Source organism: Ptychodera flava, chromosome 9 (genome assembly GCF_041260155.1).
Source record: "Ptychodera flava strain L36383 chromosome 9, AS_Pfla_20210202, whole genome shotgun sequence".
In the NCBI taxonomy this organism is placed as follows: domain Eukaryota; kingdom Metazoa; phylum Hemichordata; class Enteropneusta; family Ptychoderidae; genus Ptychodera; species Ptychodera flava.
Genome location: NC_091936.1, coordinates 32810593 through 32831040, shown reverse-complemented (window position 1 = coordinate 32831040; position 20448 = coordinate 32810593). Strand labels below are relative to the sequence as shown.

Below are 20448 nucleotides of genomic sequence, written 5' to 3'. Positions count from 1 at the left end.
TCTTAAAAAGAAGGTATATTTATCATTGGATAATTCATATGATACATCTGTGTTAAATAGTGCTGCTGTTCAGCTGCATATGATATTGTATTTTGACTTATGCGTAGAGGATACTTTTGTGTATGTGTGCTTGGTAGAATTTGAAAATTTAAACCATACATGCAGTGAGACAAAACAAAGACAGAAAATATTAGAATTTTAAAAAAGTCGTTTTGTTTTGTTCTGCTTTCTTACAGATCCTGCATTCGATCAGAATTACGTCAGTTATTTTGTCGGAATCACAAATTCTCCGAAGCTACCTGGAAGTGTCGAGAAAGGAGAAAAAGCCAAGCCAACACAAGACATCAGATCAATACCGACTTGTGAAATCCAATTCGATCCTCCGCAAGTCAGTGACTCTCTGGACAGTGTTAATAGCAGTAACTACCAAACATTGGAAAAGGGGGCGTTTTTAGAACAATTACTGCCCCTACTGAAATCATTACGTGAAACTGCCATATTATCTGATTCAGAAGATACTGACCCAAACCAAGCATCAACTTTAACTTCGTAATTAATATAAAGCGTTCCTGATTCCATTGTTATTCAATTTTCTTTATTTTTCATGACTTCCTTTATATATGGCAATAACATTTGGGTAAAATGACACATAACATTATAGGTACTGTCTAAGAAAGCAACAAATTAAGGAAAAATAAAACCATTTTGAATCACATGTAGTTCTATTTTCGTATTTTGTTTTGATGAACAATACCCAGTTATGCAATACAGAAGAATTGCGCGAAGCAAAATAGAGTACGCTATACAATATTCAATGTATACATCAAATGCAAGTTCACTATTCGATGAAGCAAAGTGTAGACTCAATATTGAAGTAGGAGCATGGTAATCTACAAAAAGTAACTCGACATATCACTTATGAACTGAAAGATTTCTTTGGCCCTTGTTTTTCACACAGTTTATGAAATCGATACAACATTTTAAAATGTCATTACTATTGAAAAATTAAATAAGAACAGTGGAAATAAAACTAAAGATATATTCCATGGTTTGTACTTGAATTGAGATTATCCAGAGCGTTCTTATTAGAACTGTTGCTGTACGGTCATGCATGTACTGCAAAGTTGAGTTTTGAACAATATCAGAGTAGGCTGTTGCATTTTAGAGCAAAGTCGCCCCTTCTTTAAATCATTTTAGTGTATCTTATATGATCTCATTGACTCACCTTTCTCAGGAACATCAATGTAAATTAGTTTATTAAAATTAGCATGAATGATTAATTCCTTGGCAGTTTTTTAACCAAAATGGGAACACAGCACAGCGCGAACAAATGTGAATGAGCTAATCCCTGAGAATGCTTACATCAAAGCATACAGGATAGAATAAGCTTAAGGGTTAATTTCGTTTATCCAAAGGTGGTGGCGGTTTTCGCTGTAGGACAGATAAAGGACAACGACAGACTTCCTTGATGAAATCTTCATCATTGACAGTGGAGTAAATATAAATTTCCTGATTAATAAAACTATTATAGCGAATGGAAAAAAGTAACCTTGCACAGGTTATATCATTGTACTTTTTCTGGCAACTCATTTGCGTTTGTCGTTTCATCACAGGGAGAAACACAAATTCCAGTCATTCTTTTGATGATATTTTTATGATATCTATGTTGGTCCTTCTTTCACGTCATTAGTGTATCGCCAGATGTTGACCGACTGATAAGGTCAACACGGTAAGCAACTGGGCAACTTGAATGTTATGGACTAATAGCGGTGTTTGGTTAAGCGATCAAAGGTTGCAACTATACACAGTAGAGTCGGGAAGCTCCTCTGTCCGTGGTCGCAATGAGCGTGTTATTAGTGTTAAGGAAAAAAAAAAACAGGAGACCGTTGATAGGAACACATGGGTTACTGAGATAGAAAATGCATGCTTTTACTGGAAATATCACATATATTATCAAAAGAATGTGTGAGTTTCGTGCTTCTCCCTGTGGTTTACATATTTAGGTACAACATTTTCGTTAATCGTTCAACTACTTTTAAATAAGTTTCGTAGGTTTTGGGACTGCATAGAATCCTTGTTACATTATTTGCTGCCCTCTATTGACAGACTGCGTAAACTGTGTCACCAACGCTCAGAGATCCTTCCTGGTCTATACCAAGATGAACACCAAGTAATGGAGAGTCTTTGTACAGAGGTTTGTCTTCTTCCTTACACTTACGATATCTGTGAAGTCAATAGACACTCTAAAACTAGTTAATTTTCTTGTAAGTAATGCTGTTTTCAAAATGTGAAGCATTGGAGATACAAATTTTCATTTCGGTTGGTAGATGGGGGTTCTATCTGAAACTGACCTGTATGACCACGCAGAAACTCAAATTATGGCATCATAGACTTCGTAATTGAGGTAATATGAAAACAACACGATTTTGACTTATCTCATACAAACCTTTACTTATACTACATACCATTGACACGCTTTTAAGGTCTGCAAACGATACTAAACATTAGACACTTGTAGCACGATTTACTTCAAATTATTTGTTCATAAAGATGCGCTTACACTTTCATGACGGAGCAATTAGGACATCATAACAAGTCTCATCCACGAACTCGTGGTCTCACATCAGTAAGAGACATAATATTCACGATATGTGTCTGGCAGTATGCACACATCGAACCTGTCATGTGTTTTCCCTCCATACTAGCTAGACTAATCTGTATTTCATCGCTTTAATTAAGCTTCTCTTTGAATTTTCTAATGACTTCCCCCTCGCCATGATTCATTAGCCTGCACCCTTCAACCATGTTCAAGGTTTCCCAATCTTGACCTTATATGCAAACAGAGACAATTGTGTCTCTAAAAATACTCCGACATGTCACTTAGCCAGGCCCGATACAGGTTTTCGCAAATCCACCTCATACTTTGATTGATCATTTTCACATTATCTTCACCTAAAGGTCATGTCCCCTAATGATCTCTCATTGATATCCTAACGCATTGTGACCTACACTCATGCTACTTTCTGACAAGTCAGAGTCCGCCTCTGCTACATCTGTGGCCGACAAATGTAGTTTCTTTGCACTGCCTATTATAAACTTGTTGGTGTTTGTAGTGAACAGCATTGTTTTTCAAGACAATTTCCTGATTCAAAATAATGTCCTAATATGTACTAAAATTTAAACCACCAAAGCTGAACGAAATGTGCTCGTCCAAGGGCGATAATCAGAGAAAGTGAGCACAGGTTGCATTCTCAAACAAATGTGGAAGCATCCAGCAATAAAATCACAGATTTCTTTCATGTAAATACTTTTTTCTTTTAGGTTAAATGCGAACATTATTGGTATGCTTTCTAACCTTAATCACTGATCATCTTTCTTTTTCCTGCCAGTCACATCATAGGAAACTATCTTCGGTAAATCATAGGAAACTATCTTCGGTAACAGGTTAATTCCAGAAAACGACACACCATACTTACTTTTTCAGGGTTGCCAATGGCTCTTTTGTCGCAGACGGTATGCCGGTCTCTGGGTCAACCGTTGTAAGATAACATCTGAAGACCAAAGTACATTGCTCAGATCAGAGGTCAATTGATTGGACAAGTTTATTGTCAGGTGTTCACATTAATGTATGACTGTCTTCAGTTCACTGGGCTCATCAGCAATGACGTATTTACATTAAAGATTTCACTGAGTAACCATGACAACTTGATACGCACCTGTCATCACATTTCATATGGCGCAAGACTGAAGAACCGATTTTGATAAACTTCCAATTGTCCTGCAAATGGCAAGTACGGTGACTGCATTAGTAGACGATTCTTGATAAATAAAGAAATGTGATTTAACCAAGGTGTACTACATTATGATGTAGTTTTGTCCAATAACTCTTCCTTGGTCTGTTGGTAAGACTTTTTACAAAGATTTAGTACGGTTTCGGTCATGAATTTGAAGATAGAAATGTAGTTTAAATTATGTTAAATTTACAGAAAAGAGACAACGATCCAAAAGATACATGCTGAACAGATAACATTTAAGGTAGAATCTGCCTCTGGGAAAGATATTCGGACTCTCAAACTTTTTCGATATTTTTTTTTTTTGGCTTACCATTTGTTGGCGGGGGGGCTCATTTTGAAGCTTACAGAATCAATAAAGTTTTTACTGGCTTAGTTTTGTGAAAATCGGGAATTCTATTTTCTCCCGTAAAGATAACATAAGGATGGTGGCCATTTTAAATTTCAAATATCGGTAGATATTGAGTAATTTGTTTCTGTAGCACAAAAATTTGTGCCATGACCCCTGATTTTCATTCTTGAAAGAGAATGGCAGAAAGTTAGTTGAGGAAGGTTTCAGCAAAAGCTTAAGCTTTACATTTTCAAGGGGCGAACTACCTTAATGAAACGTTGAAAATAAAAACATTATGCAAATATTACAAGTCAGCGCACTTTAAATACTTAATTTCCATTTCCTAGTTAAATTTCGTATATTTGAATGAGTTGAAAACGTGCTCTTACCTCAGAGTAAGCAGAACAACCAGAGACGACGAGGTTCGGCCGAAAGTTCCTGACAGAAACAGGCTTGTCTAATTTTTTATTCAAATCTTCTACAGACTTCTCACTCATCAACGCGAAAGGGGCTTCATCTTGATAAGCAATCTTATCAACAAAATACATGATCACAACAAGAAATAAAAGAAAATATTATTATGGTGTATTAGTTCCTCTCCACCACTTCGACACGATTATTTCGGATTTTCGACTGTAAAAAAACACAGATCAGAAAGTACAAACTTTTCAAGAATAGCACAAATGCAGTTTGTGTTATAATTTTCAAACATAGATACGACATTGTGTAAGATGGTGTCTCTTTTCGATTAGGATGATGCTTGCACATTACCTTAACGTTGAGTTTCCTTTGCCTCTACAAACTATTGCCACACCTAACAAATTTTATCTTTTGAAAAAGGGTAACAAGTTTATGGTGTTACGTATGCCTGTAATTTAGCAATGCATGATTAAAATATTATATATATAACCCAAACATGAGACTATGTGCCCGAAGGTAAATGACCATTTACCCGACGTAAGGAGGGCAAATGGTCTCCTGCCTATGCCTTTTATTACGTGCCTCCCTTACTTATTTTTCACTCAAAATTTTTTGGTTTACATGGCACAAGACCACTAATTAATTTCCCATAGGCCACCACAGTAGCGTTGAGCTCGATTTTCCTATTTTAAAACATTCAGCGGCACGAATCCTCTTAACAGGTGTTAGGTCAATGTCAGCTTGACTACTGATTAATTTTTCGTGTAGGCAAGTCCACAGAAATTTTGAGATAGCGATGAAAATAGCGCCCTCAGTGGTGTTTTTGACAAAATTCAGGCTTATTGTTATGATTTCTATTAGCCCGAGAACTCCTCATATTACCACCAAATGCTTCAGCCATTATTCAAAACAGTCTGCATTTTGATTCAGGCAGAAAAATATCTTTACAAAAATTCTTGACGTTAAAGTTCAAACTAAACAAGCATCCATGCAGATATCAAAACTTCAAGGTCTGCACTATTTTTCTTCCGAACTATCTTCGTGGGCTTGTGCCACATACAAATCATGACAATAATATACCTTGTTTCCATGTTAACAAAATCTGTTGACATAATAGAATGATTATCATAATCGAACGGCGCACTGATATATTTAATGACTGTTACGAGGTTATTAGAATTTTCCTATGCAAAACATGTATTTTGTCATTTTTAAATCCCAAAGTTGTAAAGGTAAAAATAGATCCTGTTCATTTTCAGTCAAATGATGACTATGCGGCCTGCTGCATCCTCAACGAGTTCACCATTGAATCCAATGGAGCGTGCGACGTTCGATATATCAGCAATCTATAATAACGTGTTAATAAGTTGTTTCTACGTCTGCTACAGAAACCCCGAATGCTTCATTTTGACACGCGAAAGCAACCCCTTCCAAATTTACCACCAACGTTGTACATTGAGCAAACTCTTGTGAACATTAATTTGGTACATTATATCTTTTACCATTGACATTAAATACTAAAGCAATCACCAGATCACACGTGACGTTTCCAAATTTTTCATTATCTTAAAAAGTATAATCGTTATTTGTGTGTTTTATTAGGAACAGCATGACAAGAGTTTGTATATTTCACTTAAATATACAACTACTCAATGGCTACTATAGTTGAACTAGACTTGTTGAAATTCTCAATTGTATTTTCAGTGGATGTATACATGAATAAACAACACAATGTACTGAGGCTTGATTCTTGCAGAGGCTTGAAACAGCCCTAACTATATCTCGGTACCACTACTATATATGCAATCAGAAATAGGTACCAGAAGTCGTACTCACGGCATCGTCTTTCTTTGCTATTTCTCGTGCTCTTTTCACCTGATTCACATATCTTGGAGTGACGTCGGCACTTGCATAAATCAATTTGTATCCTGGGTTTTGTAAGTATTTGGAAAGCCAATCTTCTGCTTCTTTTCCACAGTAAACACCCTGTATTCCTTGACCCCATACTCTGTCGGAAGAATGGGTTAGATTCCTTCGTCTATATGATAGACTGCTATTTTAAGAAGTTAGTAGTGTTGTTTTCTATCAAGTCAGTGAATATTTCAAGCGTTATACTATAAGCTGGCAGGCATTGTACAAAACTTTTGCCAAGTCTTTGACACACTAAAACTATAACAGACGAATGATGATGGAGGTAACCGTCCACATACCTCCAAAACGAGTGGTATGTCCTGTACTCGTTATTTGGAAATTAAATACTAGAAATTCCTGATTCAACGAGGAAGCGAGAGTATGAAATAAATACAATATTAACAGGGGTAAAATTTGTTTTTACTCAAATTGAATTTGTAGTAACCTTGTTAAAGAATGACATTTGTTATTTCATCAAAAAAAAAATTAAAAAAGTTAGTCAGAAAAAGTGACAAATAAAATATCATACTGACAAGTTAAATTGGTCATTATGTACAATAGTTCTTCTTCTTTAATCCTGTTTACCTTGTATCCAAAATTTTCGGGTCACCTTCAGAAATTTCTGAGGCATCAATGGGTACCTTCAATGTTGTCATCTCTGGCGCATCCAGTAACAGATAACGACCATCTTCAGAAAGACTTGGTGTAATCAGTATCATACGTGGTTGTTGTCGACCTGTAACAAACGTATTTTCTCCATTGATGATCAACCAGTGCCTGTCAACCAATAAAATTATAAGAAATATATATATTTGGTTTATCTTTTATGCTTGCTTATTATCATTATTTGTTAACTTCGAATAACCTTATTCCGAATAGTCTTTCTGTCATTAAGATCACGAAGGGTATATGATAATGCTAGTAATAATCCAGCTGCTTACAGCGTCGTGAAAGTTCCTACTTGTGGTCTTGTATTAACAAGTGTATAATATGAATCTCGAACTCAACATAACATTTGGTGCCTTACCTTAAAGAATATTCAAAGACACTTTCTACACCTTTGCCTACCTTCAAGATGGTTTTAACAAATATTAATCTTTCTCAAATATCCTATTCTTTCTGGCAATATGCAGCGGCTCGGAAGGTTATGTCTGGTGTTAGCTAAGCATGCGTTCATATAACACAAGAAATAACCAATTCAGTGAACTGGTTGGTCACGTGATGGTTAAAATCACCGTGGTCATGGTAAAGTACAGCAATTTATCTTCTTAAAATCAAGAGTAATAATGTGAATGCACTGTAAAAATAGCGGACGCTAGACGCGTCTTTACGCGTTCAAAATGTACATGTCGGTGTTCAAATTTGAACGGCTAGTGTTCATATTGTTAACACTAGTGTTCATATTATTAACAATGATGTTCTAAACCTGAACACTATGTGTTAACAACGATCCCCTTCAAGTGTTCAAAAACTCAGCATCACAGAAATTTTACAATACTGTGAAACAATTAACAGTCTTTTGTGTTTTTTACTTTACAATCGCTATATTAAATTTACTATTGCTTCACTGTCAGGCAATCGTACACGGATTTTGATGTAACGAATTTCACACTATGTGAAAAATATTTCCGGCCTACAATTGCTGAAAGCATGTTTTTTCTAAAAAAGGAAGTATACAAAATAATTTTACACGTTTATTACGGGTTGAAAGTTTAAAAATTAGAAAAGAAAATCAGAAAACCACCATGAACGTTTTAATTTTAACATCAGCGTGCAAGAGGCGTTCTACTTCTGAACACTTGGTGTTCAAGTTTGGTGTCTTTTCCTATCCCATGATGCATCAAAACGGAAGTTGCGACATTTTTCTTGTAAGCGCACCCTGAAGTCGTGATCGTGCGGAAGCAAGACCAGAAAGGGTAAGTTTCCTCTCCAAAATAGTAAAAGTTGTTAGATTTTTGAAGCATCTATATTATCGTCCTTTGAAATTAATTGTATTGTACCTTGAAATAGCTTAACTACGTGAAGAAACCTTTTTTCTTTCAGTGGCTGCTATACCAACAACGAGCTGTGACTACGCCGTAGTACTTTTGGCCATGGCATATCGATCGATCTCACTCGGGTCAAGGGTCATCGCAACACAACTGTAGCGATAACCCTTGACCTGAGCGCGATCGATACGCCTTGCATAGTACCGCTGCGTAATCACAGCTAACACATGTCTTTTAGTAGACACAATCGCATGCAAAACATCAGTTAAACATCATAGATACACAATGTATTGTTTTCAGCATATGAGTCAGTTGATGACAAGAAGCAGCAAATATTTTGTAACAGTATTGAAGAGAGGCACTGTATATGAAAGTCTCCCCTTTTCTTTAACCTAATCAGCCCCTTGTCTTTCATTTAAAGCTTCATCTCGCCATATTACCTATTGTTGCATTTTTTCAGGATGTAAAAAGTTGGATTTAACTGAAAATCTAAGAGTTGTTGTAGAAGCTGGTGGTACAGATAACGAAGAAGATGAGTGTACAGGTAGCAGTCTGGAAACAAGCTTGAGAACCTCAGTTCATCTTTAATGTAGATTTAAACCTCCAAGGGTCAGTAACTGAATTTTGATAATATTTCTGTATTTTTGTTTTGAATTAATCTAAGCTTTGGTAGCATGCTATGATCAACTAAATGTTGCCGGAGAATAAGCTTTCACAGACGTGTAGTCTCCCTTATTTAAATTAAAGCTGAAAGCGACAGACCATTCTGAGTAAAAATGTCCACTCTGAATTACTGATTTTTCTGAAATTTTCACTCTAAATTTTCTGTCACTTTCTGCTTCAATTTTCATCCCCTTTGCAACTGATGAAGGAGACTTCACGTCTTTGAAAGCTTATGCCCTTGTAACATTTAGTTGATCATAGCCTGCTACCAAGCCGTAGATTATTTTGTATTGTAGCTCAACATGTCTCTTGTAGTTATCAACTGGTTTTTAGCTTTCCTGTCAGCTAAATAGGTGGATGTGTAGCATCGTCCTCAAATTTGTACATCCAAAGGTTTTTCTTCAAAACAGCCTGTACGAATCCTTTAATATTTGGATTACAGGTCCCTAGGGATTACCCTAATCAGATATGTTCAAATTATGATGAAATCTGCAAATTTATATTTTTGAGGCTAATTTTGCTATTTTTTGGCAAAAATCTTCTTCTCTTTTTCTGACGTCTTCAATATTTGGTAAACATGTCCCTAAAAATGACCTTAGTCAAATTTGTGCTAGTTGTGATGAAATATTCAAATTTTCACGGCAATTTTTGTCATTTTTGGTCAAAAATCTTTCAAAGATCTTTTCAAAACTGCTAATCGAACAGCTTTGATATTTAGGACATAGATCTCTACTGATAGTCTTTTTCAGATTGTTCAAATTATGCAGAAATTTGCAACTTTGTATTTTTAGGACATTAAAGACATATCAGACATTTTTAAGACATTAGGGATTACCAGAATGTGATATATTCAAGTTATGATAAAATGTACATTTTTTTCATTTTAAGGATGATTTTTACAAATTGTGGTGAAAAAAAATTGTATAAAAATTAATAGCAGGGTAAACCAGAATTTGAAAGGTCTTTACGAATATCTTTTAAATTCCCGAGAAGTATATTTTTGAAATGTCACCCATTTATTTCAGGGTTTATTTAAAGATATTACAAAAAACAAACCTTTTTGTTTATGAAGGACTTTGTTGGACAAGGAAATAGGTTTTACCCTGCCAAGGACCCACTTTCCCCACTTTCTGCATGTTGTGCCTTACTGTGACACTTTGACAACTTGACATGTTGTGTTTACTTTAGTGTGTACAACTATACACCATCTGAACCAGAGAAGCCTTGACTGACTTCTTTTTTCTTCAAAATTTACAATTGTCTATACAAGAGGAAATGTCTTTAAGAAACCATCTTACAAAAATGCAGTATGCATTTCATACATATAGGTCCTTTCAACACAATAAGTATGCCAGATTTTGAGCTTTTTAGATGATTTTTGTACATTTTAAACATGTATGAACATAAAACGTAATCCACAATATGGTGATTTTTATTGCTTATTTTTTTGATAGGAAGGTGTTAACACTGTTGATGTTTTCCTCTGACAAACTTGATATACAAAGTTGCAATGTTTGCTTGCCCATGTTACAGTAAATTATTGTATTTTACTCTAGAAATGTTTCGTGTATTTTTAGAATAAAATAATTTCATGGATATAAATGGTCTGTATGTTATTTCCAGGCTTGAACACCCCTGAACGCCCAAAATTAAAGGTGTTCAACAAGCGCGCTTCATGTGTTCTAGCCTTTAACACGCTTATCGTTGAACGGCGTCCATGCGTTCAAAAAGTGTTACAGCCCTTTGAACGCGTAAAAGCGTTCAATTTTTTGAACACATTTCCTGTGCAACGTGTGTTCAGATATGGAACACCATGGTGTTCAATATAATGTCTGATGAACAGTAGCGTTCAAAATCTGCACACGTGTGTTCAAAAACTCAACGTTGGTTGAACACGTAGTGTTAAATTTCTGAACGTCCAGAGGCGTTCAAAAAGTGTTACAAAAAGGCGTTTAATTGGTGTTCTATCCTTGAACACTTAACTTTACAGTGTGGCTCTTTTCTTGAACGAATGGAATGCGAGCTGGCCATTTGAGACGCCGACTCACTAGCTCCGCCGGACCTACACTATAAAAATAGTGGACGCCAGACGCGTCTTTACGCGTTCAAAATGTACATGTCGGTGTTCAAATTTGAACGGCTAGTGTTCATATTGTTAACACTAGTGTTCATATTATTAACAATGGTGTTCTTAACCTGAACACGTAGTGTACACAACCATCTCCTTCAAGTGTTCAAAAACTCAGCATCACAGAAATTTTACAATACTGTGAAACAATTAACAATCTTTAGTTTTTTTTTACTTTACAATGGCTATATTAAATTTACTACTGCCTCGCTGTCCGGCAAACGTACACAGATTTTGATGTAACGAATTTCACACTAAGTGAAAAATATTTCCGGTCTACAATTGCTGAAAGCATGATTTTTCTTAAAAAGAAAGTATACAAAATAATTTTATACATTTATTACGTGTTGAAATTTTGAAAATTTGAAAAGAAAATCAGAAAACCATCATGAACGTTTTAATTTTAACATCGGCGTGCAAGAGGCGTTCTAATTCTAAACACTTGGTGTTCAAGTTTGGTGCTTTTTCCTATCCCATGATGCATCAAAACGGAAGTTGCGACATTTTTCTTGTAAGCGCACCCTGAAGTCGTGATCGTGCGGAAGCAAGACGAGAAAGGGTAAGTTTTCTCTCCAAAATAGTAAAAGGTATTAGATTTTGAAGCATCTGTATTAATATCCTTCGAAATTAATCGTATTGTACTTTGAAATAGCTTAACTACGTGAAGAAACCTTTTTTCATTTAGTGGCTGGTATACCAACAACTAGCTGTGAATACGCAGTGGTACTTTGGCCATGGCCTATCGATCGATTTTACTCGGGTCAAGGGTCATTGCAACACAACTGTAGCGATAACCCTTGACCTGAGCGCGATCGATACGCCTTGCATAGTACCGCTGCGTAATCACAGCTGACACATGTCTTTTAGTAGAGACAATCGCAGGTAAAAAACCAATTTAACATTGTAGAGTATACAATGTATTGTTTCAGCATAAAAGAGTTTGGCTTTTTTATTTTAATCAGTTGATGACAAGAAGAAGCCAATATTTTGTAACAGTATTGAAAAGAGGCACTGTATATGAAAGTCTCCCCTTTTCCTTAACCTAATCAGCTCCTTGTCTTTCATTTAAAGTCTCATCTCGCCATATTACCTAGTGTTGCATTATTTTCAGGATGTAAAAAGTTTGATATAACTGATATAGCTGGTGGTACAGATAATGAAGAAGATGAGTGTACAGGTAGCTGTCTGGAAACAAGTTTGAGAACCTCACTTCATCTCTAGTGTAGATTTAAACTTCCGAGGTTCAGTAACTGAATTAAGATAAGTTTCTGTATTTTTTTCTGAATTAATCTAAGCTTTGGTAGCATGCTATGATCAACTAAATGTTGCCGGAGAATAAGCTTTCACAGACGTGTAGTCTCCTTTGTCAGATGCAAGGCAGGAATGAAAAATAAGAGCTGAAAGCGACGGAAAATTCAGAGTAAAAATGTCCACTCTGAATTACTGAATTTTCTGAAATTTTCACTCTGAATTTTCTGTCCCTTTCTGCTTCAATTTTTCATTCCCCCCTTGCATCTGATAAAGGAGACTTCACGTCTTTGGAAGCTTATGCCCTTCTAACATTTAGTTGATCATAGCATGCTACCAAACCTAAGAGAATTTTGTATCGTAGCTCAACACCTCTCTTGTTCTTAGCAACTGGTTTTTAGCTTTGCCGTCAGCTAAATAGGTGGATGTGTAGCATTGCCCTCAAATTTGTACATCCCAAGGTTTTTCTTCAAAACAGCCTGTTCGAATCCTTTAATAGTTGGATTACAGGTCCCCAGGGATTACCCTAATCACATATGTTCAAATTATGATGAACTATGCAAATTTATATTTTGCTATTTTTGGCAAAAATCTTCTTCTCTTTTACTGACGTCTTCAATATTTGGTAAACATGTCCCTAAGAATGACCCTAGTCAAATTTGTGCTAGCTGTGATGAAATATTCAAATTTTTATGTTTCATGGCAATTTTCGTCATTTTTGGTCAAAAAAATCTTTAAAAATCTTCTTCAAAACTGCTAATTGAACAAATTTGATATTTAGGACATAGATCTCTACTGACAGCCTTTTTCAGATTGTTCAAATTATGCAGAAATTTGGAACTTTGTATTTTTAAGAAATTAAAGACATTTCAGAGATTTTTAAAATATGAGGGATTACCAGAATGTGATATATATACGTTATGATGAAATCTACATGTTTTTAATTTTAAGGTTGATTTTTACCATTTTTGGTAAAAACATTTGTATAAAAATTAATAGCAAGGTACACAAGAATTTGAAAGGTCTTTACGAATGTGTTTTTAATTTCTGAGTAGATTTTTGAAATGTCACCGATTTATTTCATTGTTTATTTAAAGATATTACAAACAAACAAACCTCTCTGTTTATGAAGGACTTTGTTGGACCAGGAAATAGGTTTTACCCTGCCAAGGACCAATTTTCCCCACTTTCTGCATGTTGTGCCTTACTGTGACACTTTGACAACTTGACATGTTGTGCTTACTTTAATGTTGACAACTATATACATGTACCATGTGCACTAGAAAAGCCTTGACCTACTTTTTTTCTTTAAAATTTACAATTGTCTATACAAGAGGAAATGTCTTTAAGAAACCATCTTACAACAATGAAGTATGCATTCCATACATATATGTATTTTCAACACAATAAGTAAGCCAAATTTTGAGCTTTTTCAGATGATTTTTTTGTACATTTTAAACAAGTATGAACCTTAAAACGTAATCCACAATATTTAAATAAAACCTGTTTTGTCATTACTTTGTTCATATTTTTTAAAACGATCTACAGTGTTCATGGGGATTTTTATTGCTTATGTTTTTGATAGGAGGGTGTTAACACCGTTGGTATGTTCCTCTGACAAACTTTACATACAAATTGGCAATGTTTATTTGCCCTTTTTACAGTAAATTATTGTATTTTACTCTAGAAATGCTTTGTGTATTTTTAGAATAAAATAATTTTACTGAATATCAGTGGTCTGTAATGTTATTTCAAGGCTTGAACACCCTCTGAACGCCCAAAATTAAAGGTGTTCAACAAGCGTGCATTATGTGTTCTAGCCTTTAACACACTTATCGTTGAACGGCGTCCATGCGTTCAAAAAGTGTTACAGCCCTTTGAACGCGTAAATGCGTTCAATTTTTTGAACACATTTCATGTGCAACGTGTGTTCAGATATGGTACACCATGGTGTTCAATATAATGTCTGATGAACACGTAGCGTTCAAAATCTGCGCACGTGTTTAAAAAATTGAACGTTGGTTGAACATGTAGTGTTAAATTTCTGAACGTCTGGACGCGTTCAAAAAGTGTTACAAAAAGGCGTTTAATTGGTGTTCTATCCTTGAACACTTAACTTTACAGTGTAGTGTTCGTATTATTAACAATGGTGTTCTAAACCTGAACACGAAGTGTTAAGAACCATCTCCTTTAAGTGTTCAAAAACTCAGCATTACAGAAATTTTGCAATACTGTGAAACAATTAACAATCTTTTGTGTTTTTTACTTTACAATGGCTATATTAAATTTACTACTGCCTCGCTGTCCGGCAAACGTACACGGATTTTGATGTAACGAATTTCACACTAAGTGATACATATTTCCGGTCTACAATTGTTGAAAGCACGTTTTTTCAAAAAAAGGAAGCATACACAATAATTTTACACGTTTATTACGGGTTTAAATTTTGAAAATTTGAAAAGAAAATCAGAAAACCACCATGAACGTTTTAATTTTAACATCGGCGTGCAAGAGACGTTCTACTTCTAAACACTTGGTGTTCAAGTTTGGTGCCTTTTCCTATCCCATGATGCATCAGAACGGAAGATGCGACATTTTTCTTGAAAGCGCACCCTGAAGTCGTGATCGTGCGGAAGCAAGACCAGAAAGGGTAAGTTTTCTCTCCAAAATAGTAAAAGGTATTAGATTTTGAAACATCTGTATTATTATCCTTTGAAATTTATGGTATTGTACTTTGAAATAGCTTAACTACGTGAAGAAACCTTTTTCTTACAGTGGCTGGTATACCAACAACTAGCTGTGAGTACGAAGTGGTACTTTTGGCCACGGCCTATCGATCGATCTCTCTCGGGTCAAGGGTCATCGCAACACAACTGTAGCGATAACCCTTGACCTGTGCGCGATCGATACGCCTTGCATAGTACCGCTGCGTAATCACAGCTAACTCATGTCCTTTAGTAGGCACAATCGCATATAAAACATCAATTAAACATCGTAGAGTATACAATGTATTGTTTCAGCATATGAGAGTTTGTCTTTTTTATTCTATTCAGTTGATGACAAGAAGAAGTAAATATTTTGTAACAGTATCGAAAAGAGGCACTGTGTATGAAAGTCTCCCCTTTTCCTTAACCTAATCAGTCTCTTGTCTTTCATTTAAAGTCTCATCTCGCCATATTACCTATTGTTGCATTATTTTCAGGATGCAAAAAGTTGGATTTAACTGAAAATCGAAGAGTTGTTACAGAAGCTGGTGGTACAGATAATGAAGAAGATGAGTGTACAGGTAGCTGTCTGGAAACAAGCTTGAGAACCTCAGTTCATCTCTAATGTAGATTTAAACTTCCAAGAGTCAGTAACTGAATTTTGATAAGTTTCTGTATTTTTGTTCTGAATTAATCTTAGCTTTGGTAGCACGCTATGACCAACTAAATGTTGCCGGAGAATAAGCTTTCAGAGACGTGTAGTCACCCTTATCAGATGCAAGGGTGGAATGAAAAATTTAAGCTGAAAGCGACAGAAAATTCAGAGTAAAAATGTCCACTCTGAATTACCGAATTTTCTGAAATTTTCACTCTGAATTTTATGTCACTTTCTGCTTCAATTTTTCATTCCCCCTTGCATCTGATGAAGGAGACTTCGCGTCTTTGAAAGCTTATACCCCTGTAACATTTATAGTATGACATTAGCTTTTGGAGACAACAGTCTCCTTCATCAGATGTACTTGCAGAATGGTGAAGGAGACTGTTGTCTCCGAAAGCTAATGTCATACTAAAAAAGTTGATCTACAGTGTGCTACCCTTAACAATATTCACAAGATTTAGTCAAGATCAACACGGCTCTATTGAAACTGTAACATTTAGTTGATCATAGCCTGCTACCAAACCTAAGATTATTTTGTATTGTAGCTCAACACGTCTCTTGTTCCTAGCGACTGGTTTTTAGCTTTGCTGTCAGCTAAATAGGTGGATGTGTAGCATTGTCCTCAAATTTGTACATCCCAAGGTTTTTCTCCATAACAGCCTGTACGAATCCATTAATATTTGGATTACAGGTCCCCAGGGATTACCCTGATTACGTATGTTCAAATTATGATGATATATGCAAATTTATATTTTTGAGGCTAATTTTGCTATTTTTTGGCAAAAATCTTCTCTTTTACTGACGTCTTCAATATTTGGTAAACTTCTCCCTAAGAATGGCCTTAGTCAAATTTGTGCTAGTTGTAATGAAATATTCAAATTTTTAAATTTCATGGCAATTTTTGTCATTTTTGATCAAAAAAACTTTAAATTAACTTCTTCAAAACTGCTTATTGAACAGCTTTTATATTTAGGACATAGATCTCTACTGAAAGCCTTTTTCAGATTGTTCATATTATGCAGAAATTTGAAACTTTGTATTTTAAAGACATTAAAGACATTTCAGACATTTTTAAGACATTGGGGATTACCAGAATGTGATGTATTGAAGTTATTATGAAATCTACGTATTTTTATTTTAAGGGTTATTTTTACCATTTTTTATGTAAAAAAATTGTGTAAAAATTAATAGCAGGGTACACCAGAATTTGAAAGGTCTTTACGAATATGTTTTTAATTTCTGAGAAGTAGATTTTTGAAATGTCACCGATTTATTTCAGAATTATTTAAAGATATCACAAACCAACTTTTTTGTTTATGAAGGACTTTGTTGGACAAGGAAATAGGTTTTACCCTGCCAAGGACTCACTTTCCCAACTTTCTGCATGTTGTGCCTTACTGTGACACTTTGACAACTTGACATGTTGTGTTTACTTTAGTGTGGACAACTATATACCATGTGCACTAGAGAAGCCTTAACTAACTGTTTTTCCTTCAAAATTTACAATTATTTATACAAGAGGAAATGTCTTTAAAGGGACAAAGTCGGCCATTTTTACTTAATTTTGTTTCATACGAGATACTATTTATATTGTTTGACATGTTCAAAGATACTGAATTAATGGGTGACGATGCATATATTCGACCCCAATTTTGGACAAATTATATGAAACCATCGCGAAAATGAATTAATGGTCATGACCATTAATTCATTTTCGCGATGGTTTCATGTATCGTCTCTAAAACCGGGGTCGAATATATGCATGGTCACCCATTCATTCAGTATCTTTCAACATGTCAAAAAATATGAGTATTATCTCGTATGAAACAAAATTTATGAAAAAATGGCCGACTTTGTCCCTTTAAGAAACCCTCTTACAAAAATGGAGTATGCATTTCATACATATACGCGTTTTCAACACAATAAGTAAGCCAAATTTTGAGCTTTTTCAGATGATTTTTCGTACGTTTTAAACAAGTATGAACATAACGCGTAATATACCATATTTAAGTAAAACCTGTTTTGTCATTACTTTGTTCATATTTTTAAACGATCTACAATGTTTATAGAGTTTTTTTATTGCTTATGTTTTTGATAGGAGGATGTTAACACCGTTAGTATTTTCCTCTGACAAATTTTACATATATCGTGGCAATGTTTATTTGCCAATTTTACATTAAACTATTGTATTTTACTCTAGAAATGTTTGTGTATTTTTAGAATAAAATAATTTTACTGAATATCAGTGGTCCATTTTGTTATTTCCAGGCTCGAACACCCCTGAACGCCAAAAATTAAAGGTGTTCAACAAGCGCGCCTCATGTGTTCTAGCCGTTAACATACTTATCGTTGAACGGCGTCCATGCGTTCAAAAAGACAGCCCTTTGAACGCGTAAATGCGTTCTATTTTTTGAACACATTTCATGTGCAACGTGTGTTCAGATATGGAACACCATGGTGTTCAATATAATATCTGATGAACACGTAGCGTTCAAAATCTGCACACGTGTGTTCAAACATTGAACGTTGGTTGAACACGTAGTGTTAAATTTCTGAGCGTCTAGACGCGTTCAAAAAGTGTTACAAAAAGGCATTTAATTGGTGTTCTATCCTTGAACACTTAACTTTACAGTGTACTTTGAATACTCCTGCACCGTTCTTTGTCTCGTGAGACTCGGGGTCGTGCGCATCGACACGGCCAACTTAGCAACCGAGCTGAACTTTCTGAAATGCTCCTGATGAAAAATAAATAAGTCGGCATGATTACGAGAATGTGCCCATACTAAGGTGTAAGTTTACATTCCGGTCACGGTAGTGGTGCTGAAAGTCGTTACGGAGAATCAGATGCACGACGTGTTAAGGTCAAGCCACACAAACATCACATGAACTATAAAAGAGAAAGTGCTACCGAGGCCTCTTTTCCACAGCCCAGCTCAAATCTATGTCATACAAGGCGCAATGTTGATAAAGGGCCATTCGAAGTGTCAAAATTATCCTCAAGTGGAGGTTAATAGTTCAAAGACGACCGCACTAAAGGTGAACATGAACTCAAGTGAAAGTTGAACCTCATTTGTTGTGTAGTTAATGCAAAGTATAGGGAACACCAGCGACAGTCCAGGATTCCATGCGATCCCAAACTTTATCTACTCCATAAACTTCAAAATGAGTCCCCTCAAGTGATAGGCCAATAGAATATTGTAAAAGTTTAAGACTCTAAATATATGTCTCTGAGGCGCGATCTACCTTAAAGATGTGAAACATTCAAGTTATCAAGAGGTATCCGGGTTATCCGCCTTATATGGCTTTTGTAGTACCGTCCTGTGTCACATTAATATCTCTTCCTCAACAATTACATTAAAATGCATTTACCACAATTGAATTCAGTGAAAAGACTGACATCATTTCACAAAATTTGAGTGCTTTGAAGTTTGCCTATGGTCTACGATCTGCAAGATACCTGTCTTTGAGCACTTTGAACTTCATCCCTCGTTTCGTGCAGTCACCGTGTTGAACTGCCAACCCTCGGCATGATTTCACAGGATAAATGAATATCTGCTCCAATTTCCCCACTTCCACGAATTCTTTCTTCTTTGCCAGACTTCTGTAGAGTAGATATCCCGTGGTAGCAGTAGCACATGCCGCTAGTCCACCAATTATCCAAAGTTTGTGGTTACTTAAGTCCGACATGTTTGTGGCCAAAATGGTGCTGCAGTGTAAACGTGCTCAGTGGATACAGCTGTGGCTGGCAAGTAAGCAACGCTACGACTATAAATAGGGCAGATGTTATTGTTGGACAAAGACCCCTGTATTGACTTCGATGTGTGACATAAAGACTATCAATAATAGCTGCGTGGCTGTCCAGACAGTTCAAGGACGGGACCATTTGATATCCTCGGGGGACGGTTTAGAATACTGTCATGGGTATATCGGTCCGTACATTGTTATGAGATGGCGTCGTTGATCCACGGACTAATTAGACATTATTTGTGTTGATATTTCCAGTTATGATCAAAAATTAATTATGAATATTGATAAATTATAAAGATGAATGTTACAGAATAATAAAATCTTACTTTTTTACAAACAATGTCGTCTGTTTTGTGTAAGTACCATCTGGAAACCCTATGGCATTATTTTTTTAATTATGATAATGAATAAGTTATGATTATGTTTCATAAAATCATATTTTACATATTGTAATCTGCTTATGTAAACAACCATCTGTAAACCCTTATTAGTTCACAATCTATGCCAAAATATAAAAGTAACACCATGACCCATGTTCAGTCTACGGCGAAAGTTGCTACACAGTATCACTGTATCACTTTGCAATGTGTAAAATATGATTTTATTAAACAAAATCATAATTTATTAATAATAATAATTACAACAACAATGCCATTGGGTTTCCAGAAGGTATTTACACAAAATAGACGACATTGTTTGTAAAAAAGCAGGATTTTATTATTCTGTAACATTCATATTTATAATTTATCAATATTCATAATTAATTATCGATCATAACTGGAAATATCAACACAAATAATGTCTAATTAGCCTGTGGTTGATAACCCGGTGCTCGAGCAACAACCTTGAGAAACATTG

The 20448-nt window shown here is 35.3% G+C and overlaps 2 protein-coding genes across 2 annotated transcripts in view; one reads left to right on the top strand and one right to left on the bottom strand.

Moving 5' to 3' along the window:
- Nucleotides 1-583, top strand: part of LOC139140729 (gamma-aminobutyric acid type B receptor subunit 2-like) — a 47147-nt gene extending 46564 nt beyond the window's left edge. Inside the window, exon 19 of the mRNA XM_070710115.1 lies at nucleotides 237-583. Coding sequence (XP_070566216.1) covers nucleotides 237-553 — 317 coding nt within the window. The 3' untranslated portion in view covers nucleotides 554-583. The remainder of the gene's footprint in view (nucleotides 1-236) is intronic.
- On the bottom strand, nucleotides 579-19651 carry LOC139140731 (mitochondrial amidoxime-reducing component 1-like). The gene is made up of 7 exons (XM_070710116.1): nucleotides 19301-19651; nucleotides 7039-7230; nucleotides 6379-6550; nucleotides 4512-4652; nucleotides 3717-3778; nucleotides 3477-3551; nucleotides 579-2223 (listed from the first exon to the last, which is right to left on the bottom strand). The coding sequence occupies exons 1-7, from the start codon at nucleotides 19528-19530 to the stop codon at nucleotides 2097-2099; spliced, it is 999 nt and encodes a 332-aa protein (XP_070566217.1). The 5' UTR covers nucleotides 19531-19651; the 3' UTR covers nucleotides 579-2096.
- Between the last annotated feature and the right edge of the window lie 797 nt (nucleotides 19652-20448).